The sequence below is a fragment of the Aulonocara stuartgranti genome, assembly GCF_965226115.1.
Source record: "Aulonocara stuartgranti genome assembly, chromosome: 7".
Lineage (NCBI taxonomy): Eukaryota > Metazoa > Chordata > Actinopteri > Cichliformes > Cichlidae > Aulonocara > Aulonocara stuartgranti.
In genome coordinates this window covers 34,449,471-34,471,771 of record NC_138945.1, presented here as the reverse complement: position 1 = coordinate 34,471,771, position 22,301 = coordinate 34,449,471, and the positions used below count along the sequence as shown (strand labels likewise).

Genomic DNA, 22,301 nt, shown 5'->3' with positions numbered 1-22,301 from the left:
AAAGTTGAACTGAGCAGTAGTAATTAGTTGAAAAATGTCAAAGACAATATAATTTAACAGGCAAAAAATGTTGGGGTTTTTTTTTTTTTTGTTTGTTTTTTTTTGCACCAACAAGGTGATTCCCAAAGATCTGTAGCTTCATCAGAAATGGTCACTGTGGATGGATGGCTTCTTGACAGCCATCCATCTACTGAAGAAAAGGGAGAAGAGGCTGCGGTATGCCAAATTATGCAAGATCTGGACTGAAAATCATGTGGCAAAAGGTTTGATAGAGTGATGAGTTGTGGTTTGGGGCTGCATTTCCACCAGTAGTTTTGGAGATCCAAATCAAAATGTATGAAATTATGAATTCAAAGAAATGCACCCAGTATTCCATGTTGGATCAAAATCTATCTGGAAAGTGTCTGATTGTCAACAACTTCAGTTTTCAGCATCTATCTCACCACGTGAGACTGTCAGTCATTGATTGGTCTCCCTAGAGCACGGACATCAACATTACTGTAGCAGTGTAGGATTATATTGACAGAGAACAGAACACAAGGCAGCCAACGTCCAAAGAAGAGCTTTGAATGACCTTTAAGAAGCCTGGAGAACTATTTGTGAAGACTACTACTCGGTACTAAGAGAATAGGCTGTGTTAAAGTGGTCATACTAAATATTGACTCTTTAGAATTATAAAGACTCTGTTTTTGCCTAATATACCAAACTTCCATATACAGTTGCAGAGGTTTGAAGAAATTGTTACACCTTTTTCCCATTTCAGTAGCAAAATATAAGGAATCAATTCAAGACTTGTAATTGTTAAAATACTTGAAATATAGTTGATTGGCTTTAAAAAGTAAATTCAGTAAGTCACGTGTTATATTCTGCAGGAATGCACAGCCGAGTTTCCTTTAGGGTGGGCTATAACATGTGTTAGCTTCCAACAGTTACGGCTGCCTCTGCAAGCTGTTTTACAACCCACCTCCCCTCAAGTGCTCTAGTTCCAACATTTCATGTTATTCAAGCTATTTCTGACTTATTCAGTGCCATCGCTGTTCTCACTGATGCCTGCTCTGTTGTGAGGCGATTCTTTTGCTGCTTTTGGGGAGGCGTGAGAACAGAGCCACATCAACAAAACTAAATTACTGCAGTTTTGTTTTGACTGATGTGGTACAGGCAGAATTTCTGGTTAAATACAGCAGTACACCTTGAAACTTGGGCCTTCTTATCAGTAACAACAGAAGTCAAAATGAAGCGGGTATGAAACAGTTGCCTCCCTGCCAATGAGGTGCATTATTAAAACACCTAGAGAATCATTACTTTAGGTTATGATCGTTTTCTTTATTTTCTCCCAACAGATGAAGTGAACATCCTGCAGGAGCTTTCTTTTCATATCACAAACAGCAGTAATGCCTCCATGACTGTGGGTGAGAGCAAGTGTCTGGTCCTGCAGGTGGGACAGTACTCCACCTTGGCCCTCCCTCTGAGACAGATCTTCATCGATGGGTAAAATGTCTTCTTCGTCTCTCACTTTTTCCTGCTCTGTCTTGCTCTTGTTGAAGGTAAAGTTAGGGAAAAAAATTCATAATGGTCTTTTTTTCCAGTCCTCCTGTGAGTTTTCTGTTTATTTTTATTGTGTGACATTATAATTAGCAACATGTTTCTATCCACTGGTGTTTATAGTACAGTTTGTGCCCACACATGCAACTTATTAAAGAGGACTTAGCTGTATTATTTATCCTTTGAGTACCAATTATATGGCTAAGTGATGTGTTTGTGTTTAGGTTTGAAGATAAGTTCAGTTTGCTGGTACAGTTGCGAAGTCCTCAGAGGGAAGAACGAAGTGTCTTCACTATGCTCAGCGCCGACAATCATGTCATGCTGCAGCTGCGGATCAGTGCTCATGCCATCATCTTCATAGGAACGCAGCAGAGACACTATGAGTGAGTCCACTTCTTGATTTTTTTTTTTCTCCACCCAGATTATTTGGAAAGTGAGTAGGGCTGTACAATATCGGCAATATAAAATCAAATAATTTTCATTAGTGGTTTCTAAATGGCACCATCTGGAATAAATGCACCCATTCATAATGGGCATAGAAATTCAAAATAAAAGAAGAAAAAAAACAACCCAAAAGTGTCTTTTAATTCTTATGGAATGAGTGTCAACAATCATTTGTTGAATTTTATTACTACAAAATTGGTTTCTGCAGTGCAATCACTGAAGAAGAAGCCTTTCTGTGCTTGCAGCGGAGGGTCTGCCATTATGGCTCACGTCCTCAGAATTACATCTGAGGTGCTTTGGCACTGCGAGGAGAATAGTGCACAGACCACTACTGAAAGGTGCAGGTTCATTGCAGACCTATAATCAATAGCCTTTCTCTGGCCTCCTCTCTAATCAAGGACTGATAGGGCTGCAGTGACTCACCTGCCCTGGATTGCAGTTTGTCGGTGGGAAAGGGGCAGACTGGCAAATAGGAAGGGAACTGAGATTGCTGGCACTAAAAGATACCAGCACAACAAGCCACTTTTCTCTCTATCTGATCAAGTCCGGCCCTGTCTCTGATTAGATAAATAAATTGGCTCACCTTTTCAGTCCATTCTTTTTGGCAGCCAAATCTCCCTTTTCTGTTTTTTCTCTCTTCCACGTGCATTGCTCTGTACACACATGCCATGCGTTTCACTCACTAAATAAACTGTTATATAAGTAAAGTTCATGTCAATCCAAAAACTCTGTAGTTGGCGTGATACAGTCATACAGTCTCCTGTTTTGGATGAGTCATGGCGAAAGAACCATGCAGGTTTTCCTTTAGTATCACACACCAAGAGAAAAAAATCAAACTGTAGTCTGATATGTTCAAGCTAATTTGCTGTACTTGACATTGCACGTCCTGTGACGTGACTGTTTTGCACATCGCATCTTCGATGGTGCAATGATTTATTGTGCAGCCCTAAAACTGAGTATAAATTATTTTTGTGTCAAGTCCTGTGAAACCTCTTTGGCAGATAAAAGGAATTATTCAGAAGTGATTAAGTAAAATTGCTAAAAGTCCGCCAGCAAGATACCGTCAAGTGAGTGCATGGTTTCTGTACCCATCACTGACAAACTCCAGATGTTGAGGTATTAGAGAACAGCTCATGCCCGTTCCTGCTTCGTAGCAGAATTGTATGCAAATTTGTTGGTTAGACAAAGGAGAACTCTGTGGAGGTATATTTGTTTGCAGCCTGTGTTTCTATTTGAAGATAACTGCTTTTGGCTGTCTCTTTGGAGAAATGATTTATTAGGTAACTCTTGGCAGGTTTCTCCTCTAAAAGAACCACAAAGCTTGAAGCAATACATCAGTGTAAGACAGCATACAGAAATGGGCCAAAAGATAGACATACACAGATACTGTAGTTATCTTGTACTGTTTGCACATGAATGATTTTATTTCAGCTTTTTTAACAGAAAGCTGCATGTCTATCAGGTTTCTACTATTAGAGTTTGGCTAGATCCAGAGATCAAATTGACCTGTTTGATTCTGTGAATGTTTGAGGTCTTTGGTTAAATCACAGAGTGGACATACAAGTGGTTGGATCTGACTTTCATGAAGTACTAGCTGGAACTAGACTAAGTATACAAGGAGCTGACCTTAAAGAGGAGATCAGCCAAATTTAATTTGGGTATTGTAATTGATTTTTTATGTGCTGTCACAGGACTTACACACATGCCCACACTGAAAGACATGATTAAACCTTCTCAGAGAACAAGAGCTCATTCTGTTTGTTTGTTTGTTTGGCTGAGCCTGATGAAAGAATGCAGAATGTGTGGAGTCCTTGAGATTTATTTATTTATTTATTTTGAGTCCTTGAGATTTAGACGGCACCCAGATGTCAACACAAAGTTATCTTACTATGATTACAGTGCCCAAAGCATTTTTTGAACTCAACTGCTTTGTCACATTCGTACAAGAACTTTAAGACACAAAGCCAATGATCTGCATGTCTCTGTCTGTCAGGTTCCCGGTTAGTGGTTTGTCTGATGGAAAGTGGCACCATGTGGCCATCAGTGTAGCTGCCAAGCGGCTCGCACTCTATGTGGACTGCTCTCTGCTGGAGAGTGTGGACTGGGTTTACTACGGCATGGGGATCAGCACCGACGGTCTGCTCATGGTTGGAGGAATTATTGAGAGCTTTGAAACTCCGTTTGAAGTAAGTGGCTCTGCAACCTTTTGACTGATGAAAAAAAGAAGGGGCTCCAGCCCTGACACCTCTGTTTATTGTACATAGACCCTGACAATATCCGGTATGATTGGTCCTGTTTAGATTTAAAGCATTTTATTTATTTGTTTTATTATTTGTTTCTTGTTGCACTTCATATGAATAACAACTTTGCTATGCAACGAACAGATTAAAGCAACTATTTCCAAATAGATGGCCATGTGTGATGTAGGTTGATTTTCTTTTACTTTGAAAAGTCATGCATTCCTGTTCATCCTTCTACAAGTAAACAGCAAAGAAAGGAGCACACATTCCACCCATGTATCTTTTCATCACAGACCCAAAGATGCTTGGAAACAGAGAAACTTTCTATAGACATGCTTGTATATTGACTAAAGCATGTACTGTTCATGTTTTGTTTTTGCATTTATTTTATTGTGTTTCATGCATCCAAAACAGACTAAAATGGATGGATTCAGCATGTGGATGTATGCAATTGATCCAGAAACATGTGGACTTGTTCTGGTGATTAATCAGTGGTATTAGTCATTGACGGGAAGCTCGCTTGATAGATATCCAAACCAAATCTTCAGGAGATCTGTTCATCGTCACACTGTTGTTTTTATGGTGTTAGCTTCTATGATTGTTTTCACTTTAGCTTTTGTTTTGCTAAAACGTTCTTCAGCCTTTTCTGCTTTCTTTGTTTTCTGCATCTTCCTCTGTGCTCTCTGATTTTGACCTCTTTCAACCAGTTAACCATTTCGAAGGTTATTTTTTTCAAGTGGGCTTCTGTGTTTTTAATGTTTTTCGTGTTTTTTTTTTTTTTTTTAATTGTCTTGATTTAGTTAACCTGTGTCTTATTATCCTTCTGCCTGGTGTTCATTTAGGATGTGTGCCTCTGTTCAGTCTTTGATCTTTGGTTTGCTGATGTCTCTTTTTTTTTTTTTTAATTGTTTTCTTGATACCTTTTTTGCGTTTTGTTTCTTTTCCCCACTAATCTGTGCTTCCTTATTTTCATTCACCTGCTGGGCTTCTCCTAAGAATTGTGTTATCAAATGTGACATTGATGGTTCTTTAAACTTTTATGTGAGCATCTCAAGAGCATTTTGATGGCCCGTAATGCATTGTGGATATTAGTTGCTATAACAAGCTTTGTGGATATAGCTTGAGGATTAGAGCAGGCAGTGACTGCATCACAGTGGGGGTGAGGACGAGCGTTATAGAGGTAGCATCTGGATTTGTTTTTAGCAACAATTAAAATGGATTTTCCATCCATCTATCCCACGACGACAGATCCCTGAGGTGCTGACAGTCTTATCTCTGGACAATCTTTTGTGTTCGACACAGTGAAACCATATATTAATGAACTCTGCACTTATATGCAACTATTACTGCCATCCAGTGCAGCATGAGTAGAGCTTCTCAGAATAATTTTGTTTGTTCTGGATTAGGTTCTCATAAAAAAAATGATTTTAAAGGGAGGCAAAATGTGTGGCATGTTGAAACAGGAATTTCTGGGTGCTTTGCTTTGTGCTGTAAATAAACAAAATGATCTGTTATTTGCTAAGTGCAAAAGTGTGTGCTCTTAAAATGGATTTGATTACTTGTACATGATTGCTTTAGTTATGCACACGCTGCATACTTTAGGCTACATTGTAAAGATCCAGGAGTGACAGCTGCATTTGGTTTTTGAAGAAAAGTCTGTTGTATATTTCAATCACCAATTACATTAATAGAAATATTTGTCCTTCATGAAAATGTACTGCAGATGCATCTGTTTAACAGACATATGTTGTTTGATCCCCTGTCTATTTCAAGGTCATCATGGGATTTTTCTAACGGAGGTACTTGAGATTTGGTTCTTCTTCAGAGGACATGAAACATCTCTAAAACTATCTCTTTATATACAGTAACACAGGTCTGTGTTAAATAAAACATAACATTTCTCAGATGGATTTTCCTTAAAGTCCTTACAGACTGTGTGTCTCTTACTTTTCTTCTGTAAGCAGCTGAGATCAAATAGCTTGTTAAAATGCATTTTACTTTTTCCAAAATGGACCTGGACTTCATTGCTTTCATTTGGATAAACAACGAGAAATTTGCATAAGAAATGTAATTTCTACATGTATTGTAAACATTCATGTATGGTTTCACTTACTTTAGGTTCAGTAAGTCTCAAAGTCATGGGCATCTATCTCCTAAACAACGGAACTTATGCCATGCTGCACTCACACAAACACAGAGGCATGCTCTCACCTACCATCACACTCTTATTAACATAGCCTGAGGACAGAGGTTTGCTCATGATTTGTTTTTCTTGCTTGGCCTGACGGAGATTCACTGGAAAAGGACCCTGGGAACTGCAGTGAAATGCATGACCTGCAGTAAAGAGTGTGTGTGTGTGTGTGTGTGTGTGTGTGTGTGTGTGTGTGTGTGTTCACCTGACGGCTTTTGTCTGTTCATTTGGGTTTCATTATCTTCACATTCTGTATTGGGGTCCTTAACATTACTTGTTACTTTTTGTTAAAAAAAAACTCTAACTCTTGTTAAAATGCTGTGATACTTCCACTCCTGAGATGTAGAACTTCTCACTTTCATCGGACTAAAGTTTATCACAAAGCAGGTTGTTGCTACATGTTCAGGTGTAGTTATTGAAGTGCTGCTGAATATTTCTGCAATACAAGATTGTATAATTAAAACTGCAGATGTAAAGTTTCTTTTGACAACATTTTAAAGGAATACATAAATATGGTGGAGTATGTTCTAATGTCTGGCCGTTTGGCAGTAGAAGCTTCTGTATGCTTTGCTGGATAGCATCAGGGGTGACTGTTGATTGTTAGTGTGCCTCAGGCTCTCTGCAGATGTCTTACCTCACCAGTATCACTAATGCTCAGTAGATGGGTGTTGGTGATCTTCTGGGCAGTTTCAGTGCCTTCTGGTATTTAGTCATGGACATCCCATTCCAGTTTGTAATGCTTCCAGTTAGGATCCTTAATAATGTTCCTCTGTAGAAGTGAGCTAGAACTTGGCATGGTAATTTTAGGCTTCTCAGATTTCCTTAAAAGCTTTCTTCATCACATGTAACATAGATGAGGAAAAGTTTTTTGAAAATGAATATTAAAATATTTTGATTTTGTTGTTTCAAATATTGCAACTTAATATCACCACATTTCGGTTATAGGTAAATTAAGTTAAACTTCTAGTATGTCAGGCTATCCAAACTGATATTTCACAGGGATAACAAGCAGGACATGAAGAGACATTTACTTTTTTGACGTTGTGTTTTCAGACTGCATGTTTGGTTGCGCTTTACTTTCTCTGTGCAGGGTCATCTTCGACAGCTGGCCTTCCTGATGGGAGATCCAGATGCTGCCCAGCAGCACTGTAGCCACCACCCACCCCTCTGCAGTGTCACTGCTCCTAAGCCTCCCCGCTTACCACGCACCAACAACCCGCTGCAGGTGAGGAACGCTGATTTAAAGAAACGGCAAAAGAAATTAAATCAGGAACATTTTCTTTTGACTTGTATACACAGCAGCCCTCAAACATGTCACTGAGGTATTTAAGGTGAAGCCATCCATGTCTTTTGAAGCCCACAACACAAACGCTCAGGCTCCTGCAGTTAATTCACTGACAGCACGCACTGCTATATAATTTAATATAAGCAATATGAAAGATCACCAGAGGATTTAAAATAAAAACTGCACTGACTCCTGTGGTTTTGATCCAGTCTGGTGAATTTAACAACTCGTGAGTGTTTGGTTGTTCATCAGTGCAGGCTTGAACAGTCTTTGATTGTGGTTTTTTTATTTAGAAATTGTTGCCTCTGTTTCCACACAGAATATACTGTTGTCCTCCAATGACCTGGAGAACCTGCTGGGGGATGCAAAGGACAAGTCTTTTTTGAGCTTTGACCGAACTGTAAGTAGGATATTGGGTGTCTTAATTGTTAATTGTTAACCAGAAATTCACTTTTAATTCGCATGTTAGAAACAGTGAAAAAGTGCAGTTACCTGGTTTCACAGCTGTCGCCCAGTGCTGTAGTGACAGACTATGGGCAGCTTATAACCAGTGTATATATACACCGACCACTGGTCTGGTTTACGTAGGTTCTTTTTTTGCCATTAGTGTCTGTGTCTGTGAAACCAACAGTCCGTCAGTCTGCAACAGTCTGTCATTAATTAGCCATGCTGTGCTGAGCCTCAGGCGTCAGAGGCCTCATCCAGCAGTCCCACCTCTGTCTTTGGCTGACTGGTCCACTTCACATGGTTGTGTGCGCTGCATATGTGTGTTTAAGTGCTTGATCTGTGAGACACTGTGTGTGTCTGCTCACTGGCCTTTGTTGTGGCCTGCAAGAGGCCACATTCCTTCACTGAGGCTAAAAGTCTGCTTTGATAAATTGTAGCAATGGCTCATTTCTTTTGATCTTTACCAAATGCAGTTTGGGATTGGATTAGTGGTTTTATTTTGAATAATTAAAATGAAGTAATAATCAGCACAGCTGATTCCCATACTATGTGTAATCAGCAGCTCATCTGGATTCAAATGAGAGTATTGTTTTCTGAGCATCAGGACCGGACTGAAACTGTCAACTTTTGTGCAGAACAACATTACACGTGCCGAGGTGGGTGGAGCCAGGGAGCCCCATCCATCTTCTATGTGCAGAGGTGAAGAAGCTTGACAGAATAGTGAGGGGGTTAGGGGTCACTGATAAGAGGCAGACTAGTAATTTGAAGTGTGAAAAGTGATTTCCCCCTGTTGTTAAAGTAGTCACCTGATTATTTCCAGTAAATTAGCTTTTGGATGATCTGATGGATTTTTGGTATTCTGTAAACTTTCTCTGCTGTTTATATAAATAATATCTAAACACTATCTCTCATATTGTTCTGTTTCCTTACTGCTTACTGCTCAAACTATAGGTTGTATGTGAAATATTGATATGGGCACCAAGAAATCCCTCACCAGTTTGTGGATTCGCATTTTATGAAGCTTTGAGTTTTGAAGCTTTGAGGGGTTTTCACTGAGGCAGTCCTGGTGTTTTTAAACCACATCTGACAAGCAAAGTTTGGATCTAATGAAATAACTGAGAAAACCAGACTTTCCCCAGCTAACTACTTGTGACTGACAAGTTAGCCAATGAACATAGCCATAATGTTTTATTCAACGTATTTCAGAAACTGGGAAGAGTCACCAGGAAAATGCTTAATGATGTCATGGATCAAGGTAGCCAAAGGCTGGCTTTCTCATAACTAGAGGAGTCGCCTCCTGCTGGCAGCAGCACAAAAATACAGATTTAAGACCTTTTTTTTTTTTTCTTTTTTTTTTTTTTACTCATGTTTGCTTCACTTTTCCAACTTGGAAGCTAGGTCTATATTTCATACTCTCTGTATGCTGTTGCCTTAGTTTTCTGAGCCAGAAGTGACCATATTTGGATGAAATAATGAGAAATCATGTAGCAGTGAACATTGTACCACTTGTTTAGTAACCTGCATTTACAAAATGTATGGACAGAGATGGATAGCTGCTAATTCGTGCTAAGTAAAGAGTTAAGACGTGTTAAGTGCACAGCAGTCCAAACCTTTCTGTCAAATCATTGCATTAAAAAATACTCCAAAAGGCGAAGCCTAGCTCACAGATAGTTTGCTAGTTAGCACTCATCTATTACTTAAATCAGCCTAGGAAGTGTAAAATTAGCCTGGTCTAGTACCAGGCTGTAGAGTTGTTTATTTCTGCTGTAAAGTTGGGCATTACAACATGTAAATATTGGAGATAAACTTACTTTTAGAATCAGCCTCAAGTGGCCATTTGAGGAACTTCATTTTCCTCATCTTTGGTGACAATTTTGAGGACAGGCCAGGTAGACTGAATGTTGAATCACTGTTGGTGATGAGTGCGAGCACACATGTAATGATCAGTTCACGGCCAGACACAGACATCATATGTTTTTGGCCATGCAGTGATTAAAAGGTAATTAGACGTGAAAATGTACTGTTAACATTAATTGCAATATTGATTGCTTATCAAATAAAACCGCCTTACTCTCTGTACCAGCCGATTCATTTGTTTCTACTTGAGATCGCTCAGTGTTTAAAATCATGTCAGTGATGATGAATGTTTAATCTCATCAGCACATCCCACATCAGCCTTAGGATGCCAAAATGTGCATACAAATACTATTGTTCACGCACATGAACCAAACACTTCTTGAAATGCTGTACTGGCGCTCGTGTTTCTGGAATCACCATATGAGGAAAACAAAGAGGGCTACATATGTTTCGAAACAAAGGAAAAACAAAGCTGGTTTGAATTTACATTTTTGTGTATACAAAACATACCTTAAATAATCAGTGAGGGTCTGTTTGTCTTTAAAAAATGCAGCAGTGTATAGCCAGAGAAGCTACTGCAACCTTGAATGTTTAAGAAAAAAAAAAACAAACGGGCCATGCCGTGCCACGCTAGCCCCGCCAGGCAGAAGCTTCTACATCAGGATGGCATTGGGATTCTTTTTTGATGATGTACATGACCAAGACCTCTCCTGCTGTTTTGTGTTGTCGGGACTTTTTGGGTTTTTTCCAGGAACAAGCTGCCCCAGATCAGTCTTAATAGTCACTGAAATCTTCTTCATATGGCTGCATCACATTTTCTCACGTAATTATCTCTCTGTCTGTTCATCTGTTTCTATTTTCTGTCTTTTACTGCGTCTGATTCCGTCTTTCCGTTTTCCATGTCTCTGTCCTCTTCTATCTGTTTAAGTCTTTGCATCCTTGAGTTTTTTGTTTTTTTGTTTTTGTTTTGTTTTTGCTGATGAAATTTTTGCATGGCATTGTTGTGCAACTAAATAGCTGTACTTAGCTACAAGTGAAAGTGAGTGATGATCACGGCTTATCATGTAGGTAACAATAAATCAGAGAATAAAGGATATAATTGTTTTTTCTGCTGTCTGTCTCTCATTATAGCCATGCAAACCATGCTTGCGGTGGTAAAGCTGCCTCTGGCTCTCTTCTGGTCCCTCTTCCCTTCTTTAAAAAAAATACATTTCTAAAGAAAGTAAATATAGCAACACATTAACAAGACCTATTTCTCTTTTGTTGAGGTCTGCTGCAGTCGTCTTTGAAACCTAACATTTCTGACTGCTGGGCCTCTTTGTTGGGGTTTCCTGATTTGATGAATGTCCCTTCTGGGCCCCCCTTGACAGGTACTCTCTTTAGAGACATGGCTTTCAACCAGTCAATGTACAGCACCTCAAATGTGCACAAAGATTTTAAATGGCACTGGAGGTCATGGGCCTTAGCTAAACATGTAATCACAAAGTCAGCGCTAACCTGAGTGTAATCTGACCGCTTTGAATTTATAATTAACTTGTCCCGTATTAGTCAGAGTTACTTTGTTTTGCAAATTCTCTTTGTCATTTACAGCTTCTCAAATTGTGAACACATGTTGTTTTTCACCTATTTTACATAATCACTCAGGTCAGAGTTTTCCTTGTACAAGACATTTAATGTTAAGTCATCGATATGTACTGTGGCATGTTTTTAAGGGCTGTTTTATATTGTTGGGCAGACTTTTATTGGGATAAAGAAGTAGTCATCAAAATGGGTTCAAGCTGTGCTATTAGTGCATGTACAGATAATAAAATGAGAAAGTTGTGAATCTTTTTCCCTTTCTTTATTTTCTCCCACTTCATCTTTGGGCCAATGGAAACTTGCAGCATATGTAACTAACTTCTCAAACTGTTCCTGCTGCTGTGTCACCTGACTCGTGAGTCAGCTAGCTCATGAACATGGATAAATATTTCAGTCCAGAAGAACCCAAATGTTGCTGTATTGATGTTAGGATTACACAGAAGTCCCTGAAAATGTTTCAGCATGTGGGGGTTCCCTGCCCGCAAAAAGTTAGAGAACCACACGGTTAAACAACTGATCAATTGTTGGAGTAATCAACATATTAGCTTCCCAACGTTATAGTCTACTAGAAGGCATGTGTTCAGATTTCTTTCCATGTGCAAAATGCATATTTTTCAGAAAGAGGGGGGAAAGAAGGAGGTAGTGCTGGAGAGCATGACGAAGCTTGCATTTGATTGTTTCTCTATGTTGAAGGTTACCAGGCAACTGAAACCAGTTTGTTGAAGGGGTTTTGTAGTTACAGCACTGCTTACACACGATTCCTAACAGTGTCAGAGACAGGCAGGGAAACACACACGCGCCTATGGAGTTAATGTTCCCTGTTCCATGTCTTGTCCCTTCCAAGTGTTTCCGTTAGGGTCTCTAGAGAAGTCCCCTTTCATAAATCTTGTCAAACAATGGCTTTTAACTGTCCCACTGAGACAAAAGCAAAGAGGTTTGGGAAAAATGATCCATCATTCTGACACTTTTCCATGACTTGCTTAAACTGGCGAGAATGGCTTGCTTTACGTGAGGTGTCATTTTTGATGTCATGACGTAGCCTTAGCATTGAGGAGTGTGCCTGTTAATGAATTACCCATTTTAGGTTGATAAATGAAAATATATTTTTGATGGAACAGATGTGTTAACATGGATTTGCTGTCTTATTTACATATGTAGCAACTTAACTCCCTTTTCCCCTCATTTAACACCTGACCTTTGGCTGAAGACAAATGCTAAGACCAGGTCATCCAGCTGGTCTGAAGAGACTGTAAGATGGTCAGGTTAGCCTGGATTCAACCCTATAAGGACATGAGATACTTCTTCAGTGATTAAGGAGGTTATTGCTATTGTAGTGTGTGTTTGTGCACTTGTATGGACAGAAAGTTTGGAAATTATCATTGATCTCTTCCATCCTAGAGGCCTCTTTAGTGGCTGGTGGGGTGTAAAGCTGCTGCCAGTCAGGCTTCAGTCAGAAGGGAAAATACAATACAGTATAACTAAACTGAATTTATATTTTTGGAATTTGAAAGCGATTCTGTTGCTGATTCTGTCATGCAGTTGCATTAACTTTTTTCACCTCTCTGGAAGTGTTTCCTTGCAGAAAACACCTGAGAACCACTGGTTCTCATGCTTATCGCATTATTGTGAAAGTCAACATCTTCTCATGCAAGAATACTTCACGTTCCTTTATCATCTTCACCCTAATAGATGCACTTAAAATGGTTCTAGATATTAGTTGTGTCACATGTCAACTGTGACCTCGCCACAGCCGGTCACCATTTGCACTGGTGGCTGGGGTGCCCTCAACCTATTGCAATCTCCTGCTGAGTGATACATGTTGCCACTTGGGAGTAAAACAAGCTGAAATAGAAAGGAAATCTTGACAGATGTTACAGTAATACCTGCACTCATAGGCTTGTATCTTCAACCTGCCCACGCTGGCTGCGCATCAGGTTGCAAAAATCCCGAGAAACATGACAAAGTAAGCTGCGCTACAAAGGGTGGAATCAGTTTTGGCATATGCCACCAATCACAATCATGAAAACAGCAAAAATAAAACATGTTTTAAGTTACCAGTTAGCATTAGCAAGGTTGCATAGAAAACTGAATATGCAAACCAGCAGATGCATCCCGCATGAGGCAGATACCTGTTAATAAGTGCTAAGTAACATGTTAAAAAAATACTAGAAATCTACTCAGCAAAACTTCTTTTTCACAGGCTGTTAGCACAATTAACCACAAAACTAGCTGTGATGTTTGTCAGATAATTACATTAATGAGGATATAATTGGCCCTTAGAGCAGGAGGATGGTTAGGAGCTCCAGTTTATTCATTAAAAATAGCAGATGCAAAACTGGCAGTCTGCTAGTCTGCTGTTGCTTTTGGCATGTATGTGTCATGTAAAGTAGCCAAGCTCCTAATAATGCATTAATTTAAATCTTCTTTTGAAATGATAGGTAGGCATTTTAACCAAGGAGTTTATGGAATTCACATTTAAGCCAGTTACAAGCAGCCATCTGAGACACTCTGAGAAACTCCTCGGAGGTTTCAACCAATACTGTTCACATGGTAGCTTCCCTCTTTTTTTCACCCTTGTGTTAAGTTATCGCTTCATTAGGATTTACTTGGAGCCATATCTTCAAAAGGTCAATAAAATCTGTTTCACAAAACACTTTGAGATCTTTCCAAGCTCTCCAAGACTGAGGTCTCTTCAACCAAACTGTTGATACACTGCAGTTCAAATATGTTGGAACAGATAAAAAGTTAACATAATATTCATATTAGATTCATATTAAAACAATCATCTGGTGGGATCGATTTTGGCGCTAAAGGCATGCTTTTCTGTTGTTTTCTGTTGATACATCAAAGGCTCAGTGAAGGGCATGCAACATTTGCTATTTTCAAATATTGCCTAATTAGAGAGCGAGGATGAGGGAGCATGCTTTGTGTATCTGATTGATATTTCTTTGTTTTTATGTCAGCTCGATGGCCCTGCATGCTGTCAAGCTTTTCTGTTATGCACGTCAGCATACATCCAGCAATAATTTTTCATCTGCGTAGCGTGGTTTATAACTGTTTCCAATATAAAATAATTACAGACAAGTCAAACCGTGAAGAACAAAAGGAAGCAGAGATGCTTGGATGAAAGTGAGGGAGGAGATGGAAACAGAGGATTGAAGAAATGTTTCCGTAGCCACTTCTTTCCCTGTGTCGCTAAGCAGCGCAGAACCGTTTTCTCCACACGAGAAGCCCCGACATGCTCGTACTGATAATTTTCCACTCCGCATCTGTAATTTAGAACAGGGCATCTAGGCTGTGATGATAAATGGTTACATGCTAGGTGATGAAAACTTGTTATACGAGTGCTACATCAGCGCATTAGCTTTCATGAGGGCAGAAATACCTGTGATTCAAGTCCCAGCTGTTAAAGTTCAATAAAAATTGCGTTTTCAGTGCAGACACAAGAGACCTCTGGAAGCCATTATGTGGTGAGGAAGAAGATGTGCCGGGAAGTAGTTTAAAATTAAAAAGAGATCACTGATTTACCCCCTAGCCTGCACATCTGCCGCGCAGTTCAAAAGCATCCACAGAGGTTCTGTTCACCCTGAATCAACCTCCCCCTGCTCTTGTTTATTTATATCGCTGTTTGTCCTAGACCACCTCGCCTTTTGGTCCTAATAGACATGAAGTAATGCTTCCGGTGACACTGAGGTGCCCTGCTGTTTTTGACTTTAATGCAGACGGGGTCTCCTCTCTGCATCGACACAATAAATGTAAATCAAGCCAACCTCAGAGAATCCACAATGAATATTTCCCCTCACAAGTTCTCTCAGCTGTGGTTATTTCACTGAATCTGGGAACTGTGGCTTCCCCTCCCCTAATTCCACCACAGGTTTTTTTTTTTTTTTTTTTTTTTTTATTGTGCATGCCTATAACCATGTGCAAAAGCAGTGGGGATTCCCTCACATCTTCCTTATCCCTGTTTTCCTTCATCGCGCTCTGCTCGGTTGGAACGAGCAGTCACTGCATTCATTCAAGCAGATTTTTAGTTGCCCATGATGTTGCGGTTTGAGTTTAGTGCCAATAGCTTGCTGCGATCAGAAGTTCACTCACAACCTCAGTCTTGGTTAGTTAAGAGCTGGCAATTTGGATGTTGTGGATTTAATAAGTTTAGAACAGCCGTCGCCTGCTCTGAAATTTTGTGGGTGAGAGAATAGAACATATTTATTATTCACAAGAGTTCAACATTCAAATTGGACCTATATTGCAGTTGTTACGGTCACTAGTAGTTACCCAGGCCACCCTGAGGGTTAATTGGCTGTGCTAGTCTCTTCATGAGCCAGATTAGATGTATTATTTATATAACCTGTATGGTTGGGTGGTGAGTGTGTACCCAGTAGGTGTGTGGGTGTGTCTCCTGGGAGCTGGATCAGCCTTCTGTGCAGAGGTCTGCCTTTGTGTACAATTGGAGCTGAGCTCAAGTGGAGACAGACCCGCAGTGTCCTGCAGTCATGCTCTACCATGTTGGCTGGTACTTGCTCCTGGGATGCCTATTGCTGGATTTATTGGGGTTGCATGTACAAGGTCAAAGACGACGGGATGGAAAGGTACTCCCTACTACGGCTCATACATGTACTGATTTTAACCTTTTCTTTGGAGTTTTCTGTTCTGATGCAAAGACTCTGGACAGGAGTGAAGTGCACTCAGTGTGGAGGTGCTTTTAATTTGGCTGAGGATGCTTTTGGTTCTAATTAATTCAAGGTTGCAACTGATGTGATTTTCAACTTATAAATACCCTAAAGATGCTCATAAAAGCAACCTTCTAAAACCTTAACTCTTTAATTATTTGTCTTATGCTTAAACACGCTTGAATTTTTTTTTTAGTAACACTAAACAGTATAGTGAGATTCTCATTCTCACATTTATCCAGGCTTGTGAACAGCACGTGGAATACACTTTCCGGTGACCCTTCAGCCTCTTCTCCTGGTCTCAAATCAGGGATCTTTCATATGTAACGGAAACAATTTGCATTAATGATGAGAACATTTAGTAGAAAAGATAGACCCCTTGGTCACTTTCTTGGATTCAGAACATTGCATTAGACAGATGTACCCCTGCATGGTTTATGGTTTGCCTGGCTAACTCTCTGTGGAGGGTTCAAACTACTTAAAAACAAAGGAAAATTTGAACATCAATGCACCATTTTTTGTGAAAACTATGATTCATGGGAACATTAGTGACAGTCATTGCCCATTTAGAAATGTTCTGTTGGTTATTTTATTATTTTATTATCTGTTTTTATATTGTTGTGGATGTGAGAGTTATTCACAAGGGCTAGTGTCTGTGTTGGCCTCCATGAGAGAGCATTTCTGGTCATCTGGCAAATCCAGCTACCAGTACTTAGTAGGCTGGAGAGCAGTTTTATTGTGCAAGAAAAGTTTAGGTATTTCTCCTCTTCTCCATAATTCTTTATGATCTTATTGTACATTCCCAGACCACCACTGTTGAACTGGTGGATGCTTTGATCACAACTAAATGTACCATTTCTAACATGGGTGGTCCCGCTGGTTCTAAAATCCCTGAACGTGACACCGTTAATGCCACGCACTTGACCTGCTGAGCTGCAGTGAAGTCACACTCTGACTTGTATGCACATGACACACACACACACACACACACACACACACACACACACACACACACACACACACACACACACACACACACACTGTAGTGCCTGCCTCGCCTTATGTCTTGTCTGCATACCTGTGTCTTAGCGAGATTTATGGACCTTGCCATTTGATTAGCCTTTGTAGGAGCAAGTCTTCATTGTCTGTGTGTGCGTGCACATGTGTGTTGATAATAGCACTCTAGCCTGCAGCATCTTTGTCAGGCTGTGAGGCCCCCATAGATTTCTTATTACTGTCAGCTCCATATGCCTCCTGAGACTTGAGCTTTGTGTAGATAGCCATTAATTATGCCCTGTGAACACCTGCCATAACTTTTATTTACTGTGTGTAAGAGTGACACATAAGTTAAATTGAGATTTTTATTTTATTTTTTTTAAGTGGATGAAATTTTAGTGGATGAAAAATTCTCCTGCTTTGTTTTAATGGAACTGATGTCATTCTGGAAGTCATTCCAATAGCATTACCATGCAATGGTATTTTAACTAAGATGATAGTAAGACAATATGATGGATTAGGTTAGATTCAAGTCCCTGCAAGTCTGGCCAGTAGTTGCCTTCCAGCCTTGAAGGTTGGAAAAGCAAATGGAGAAGCTTAGTTATGCCCTTAATACCTGGATCTATTAGTCAAGTGTTTGTATGAATGCAAATGATGTTGCCTTTAAGACATTTGGCACATTTCCTGTCAGTTAATTGGCTCATCTTTTTAAAACCAATACTGGCTGAATCCATCATGCTTTTTGCATGGTACTGTCTCTTTGCAGTCTTAATAAAACCTCATATATGTGACAAAAGCTTTGTTCTCTTGACCAAGTCTTTTGAAATTTCTTGACATCATTATATGCAAAATTTCCAAACTTAACTTTGCCATGATTCCTCCCTGCAGCAAAGTGTTGCTAGATGACGTTTCATTGTAACTAATAAGTCAGTCCATGTACCTTTACTTACAATTTTCATTGTGTTTGCAGTGCAAATGTGTGAGTCCAGTCTAAACAGGCATACTTAGATTAAAGAAGATAAACTAGTTTTCTAAAATTTTCATCTTTATTCAAAATATTTGCTATTATTAGCCCCAAAACAACAAATTATATGGATTATAATAATAAAACAAAATCATGGATTTCCCCAGTCACTTAAAGTCAGCCAAGTCTCAGGCTGTGCCGTTGCTGCACCGTTCCTTCAACTCGAGAAGTCTTGTTAGGATTAAAAAGCAAACACACACACACGCATAAACACACACACTTTGAACATGCTTGCTTTCTCGAGCCTGCTACTACAGAACCTTTAGAGAGATATCGAGTGTAAACATCATCTTGGCTCATGATTTAAAGGCTCATAGAGTTACTTGCTGGGATTATTAGAGTTTTGTTTGACAGGATAACTACACAGACACATGCTATGCAACGTCTGCTCTGTAGATCATCTTTAAAACTGCTGTTTTAAAGATGACTCATGGAAGCCTTGGTGTGACCTTAGACTGAGAAGAGTTTAAACTTGAATTTCAGTTGTTTTTCACATTTAACACATTTAACATTATCCTGATGATACTCTAGGACCGTTACAGAGTGTAGAGAAGACCTGTTGATAAACACAATCCATTAGCTTCATTCTCCGTGTCTAACCTTCACACAGGTCCAATACTGATGTGTAGGTTAGAGAAGTACAAGTGTGGGCCCCTGACCCACAGTTACTCAACTTTTTGCTCTCTAAATATGATTAAAAAAAAACATGGTATAATGTGGTGAGCACCACTGTTAAACCATAAACAGTGTGACTGCAACATACTTCATGATATATTTTATTGTCAAAACATTCCTTAGAATTAGACAAACCGACAGTGTTTCAGTACATTATCACTTTGACTTCGTTATCCTCTTTGTAGCACTCATCTCCAAGTTCAAAGGTTTCCTCTGAATACATAAATCCTTAATACACTGGCTGCAAAAATATGATTTCAGTTTAAGAAAAACAGCTGTGCACTTTGGTTCTTAGCAAATGCTGCTCAAACAGGACTGAGTAGTACCTCTTGAGGATTCTTCGGATGGATAGATATAGTCACAAGGAATTCTGGTTTCAGTTTATTGTGGGCATTCATTTATGCACAGCCCTCTTAAGGTCCCACCACAGTTTTTCAATAAGGATGGGGTTTGGACTTTGCTGGGCCTATTCTGTTTTAGATTTTCGGGTGTGTTTGGGATCATTGTCCTGTCGCATGACTCAGTTTGGACCAAGCTGTAGTTATGAGACAGACCTCACATTTGACCCTATAATACTTTGGTATAGAAAGAAGTTCCCGATTGACTCGGTGACCCAAAGTATGGGACAAGCTGTCCCATTCTTTGGTTGCAGAGCATTCCCAATCATCACTCCTCCACCACCGTGCTTGACATTTGGTATGGGTGGTTTGTTTTTGCCAAAAATGGTAAGACATCTTGTTTTGTCTCATCATTGTAAAAGGCATTTTTCCAGAAGTCTTGGGATTTATTGAGATGCAACTTTTCAAACCTAAGCTTGGCTCCACTTTCTTGTTAGAAAGATGAAGCTTTGTGTTTGCAACCCTTCCAAAAAAAGCCCTACTTGTTTAGTCTTTTTCAAAAGGTACTTTCATTAACAATTAACATGCTAACTGAGGCCTGTAGAGTTTTTGTGAGATTTTTTTTGCAGTTTCTCCAAGCATTGCACAGCCTGAATTTGGGGTGAATTTGCTAAGACTGCTGCCCCTGAGAAGACTGTGGCAATGTCTTAAGAAACACCTGAATGCTCCAGATCAGGAGCAAAAGTGCCAAAACATCTACTTCCACAGAGGCGGTCTCATCGGCTGATAATCAGCTAGTCAAGTGTCCTTGAAAACTTTCTTTTAGACAGGATTGCATGTTCATATTTGCTACTCTGGATATTATCTCCAGCAGAAATATTTTGTTTGATTCATAGACCGTATCTAAGCGATTGATGTAGCCACCATGACGTCACCTGTTTGTTTGTGAAGATCAGTTCTGAAGCCTTGAGCTTCAGCATCTTGGCCGTGTGTGTCCTTTTTTAAGACCAGATATGACTGTACTTGTCAGTGCTGTAAAGCATGCCTGTTTTATTTTCTATTTTACTCTAAAGGGGAAAATCATTTACAAAATGAATGTCATTTTATATAAAATTAGATTGGAAACTTGCAACTGAGTTAATAAAAACATCAGAAAAGTGTTTACTGAAGTAATAAATTAAGCAATACGTCTTTGTACTGTACATGTGGACTTTTTTCCAGCTAAAAGTTGCTCCTTGGTAGCCATTAGATTTATTTTATAATATTTTATTTTAAGACATTAGTTGGCTTTATTTTTTAGACCTGGAGGATATACCCATGCTTCATATGTGTGTTCAGTTTAGAGAAATAAGATGTTTTGGAATTTATTTTTCTTTTTTGCACAATGACAGTATATTTTTATCCATCCATCCATTCGCTTCCGCTTATCCTTTTCAGGGTCGCGGGGGGCGCTGGAGCCAATCCCAGCTGTCATAGGGCGAGAGGCGGGGTACACCCTGGACAGGTCGCCAGTCTGTCGCAGGGCCAACACACAGGGACAGACAACCATTCACACTCACATTGACTCGCACATTCACACCTAGTGGCAATTTGGATTAATCAATTAACCTATCCCCACAAGCTGCATGTCTTTGGACGGTGGGAGGAAGCCGGAGTACCCGGAGGGAACCCACGCAGACACGGGGAGAACATGCAAACTCCACACAGAAAGACCCCGGCCTGATGGTGGAATTGAACTCAGGACCTTCTTGCTGTGCGGCAACAGTGCTAACCACCGTGCCACCGTGCTGCCTGTAGCAGTAGATTTTTATTTTTGAGTTTATTTTGTGTACATGTGTAACAGATTGGAATATATAAAATACAACATATAACATTCAATATATCCTAAAGGCTTGTAGTCACTGACAACTATCAGCACCTGGCTGACTGGCAGATGTATAATGGTATTCCAACTAAGTATGACCTGCGCTGGCTCATAAGGAAGTCTCTCTGACTGAAAGGGAGGTAAGTGGAGGAGACGATGTTGACCAGAGGAGATCCAGTGTCACGTTATCAGCTGGGCCTGTTTGACTGAATGTGGCCGGGGATAAGAGAAAAAGAAAGAGCTTTTGTTTCCATTCGGGGCACTGGCTTTGGCTCTTGCCTATCTCGGGCCTTTGCTGGCCCGGCTGACTGGCCCCATTGCACAAGGCTAATTGTTGGCCTGTTGTTTCAGATGAATGAAAGCCATGTTTAACTTATTTGACATGTTTCTGGATGTTTGGGCATGTCATTGAGCATGCTGAATTGATTTTTTCCTTGATAAACAACTATAACCAACAAGAAAACAGAGCCTATCTATATACTCATATCTGCAATCTTTCCAGTGCATTTGTATTCCTAATATTTGTTGCTCTCATTTTCCTATAGCTCTGTTTACGTCCCATGGAAACTTTTATTTAGTTCTCAGATATCGTGGAAGGGTTATGAACTGTTGCCTTCTCTGCTCACTGTGCCTTTTCTGCTGAAAAAAGGCACAGGTTAATGGTCCAAACACAAAACCTAGTTTCACTTATGTGCCAAAAGATACTGGAATTGTTACTAAAAAAATTACAATGTGACTTCACTGGTTAAAATGTTTATTTAGCATGATTTGTGACATTGTGCGTGTACCAGGATCAAGACGTCTGCGTATCTCCAGATGACCAGTTCCTATAAACGATTCGGTTACATAGACCTGGCGTAGAAAGCCGTCTATTCTGAGAGATTATTGAATTGTATCTTGTGTTAGACCTTTGCACAATGTGTAAACCCCCGCCTCCTTTTGCTCTTCCTGTCCTTCTGCTTCCCATATGCCTCTTAGCTCCGCTTTTGTGCTCTCCATTTCAGCCCATTACGGTCATCAAACAAAATTTATAGCCCTGTGGTCCCTTTCCCCTGAAAGGCCTCTCTCACTATTCTCCATTCCCTAGGGCCCAGCATTTTGCTCTGTTTTGTTGTGTGTGTGCGTGCGTGCCTATGTATAAGTTCACATT

The 22,301-nt window shown here is 39.9% G+C and overlaps 1 protein-coding gene across 3 annotated transcripts in view; it reads left to right on the top strand.

Annotated features, from left to right (window-relative positions):
* Positions 1-22,301, top strand: part of LOC309711352 (uncharacterized protein) — a 113,141-nt gene that overhangs the window by 33,136 nt on the left and 57,704 nt on the right. Inside the window, exons 2-6 of one of the 3 annotated variants that reach the window (XM_082541618.1) lie at positions 1,341-1,488; positions 1,767-1,925; positions 3,980-4,172; positions 7,508-7,642; positions 8,022-8,102. In XM_082541618.1, coding sequence (XP_082397744.1) covers positions 1,341-1,488; positions 1,767-1,925; positions 3,980-4,172; positions 7,508-7,642; positions 8,022-8,102 — 716 coding nt within the window. Of the gene's footprint in view, positions 1-1,340; positions 1,489-1,766; positions 1,926-3,979; positions 4,173-7,507; positions 7,643-8,021; positions 8,103-16,036; positions 16,174-22,301 lie in introns of those variants that run through there. The other 2 variants (XM_082541619.1, XM_082541620.1) reach the window with 2 other exon arrangements.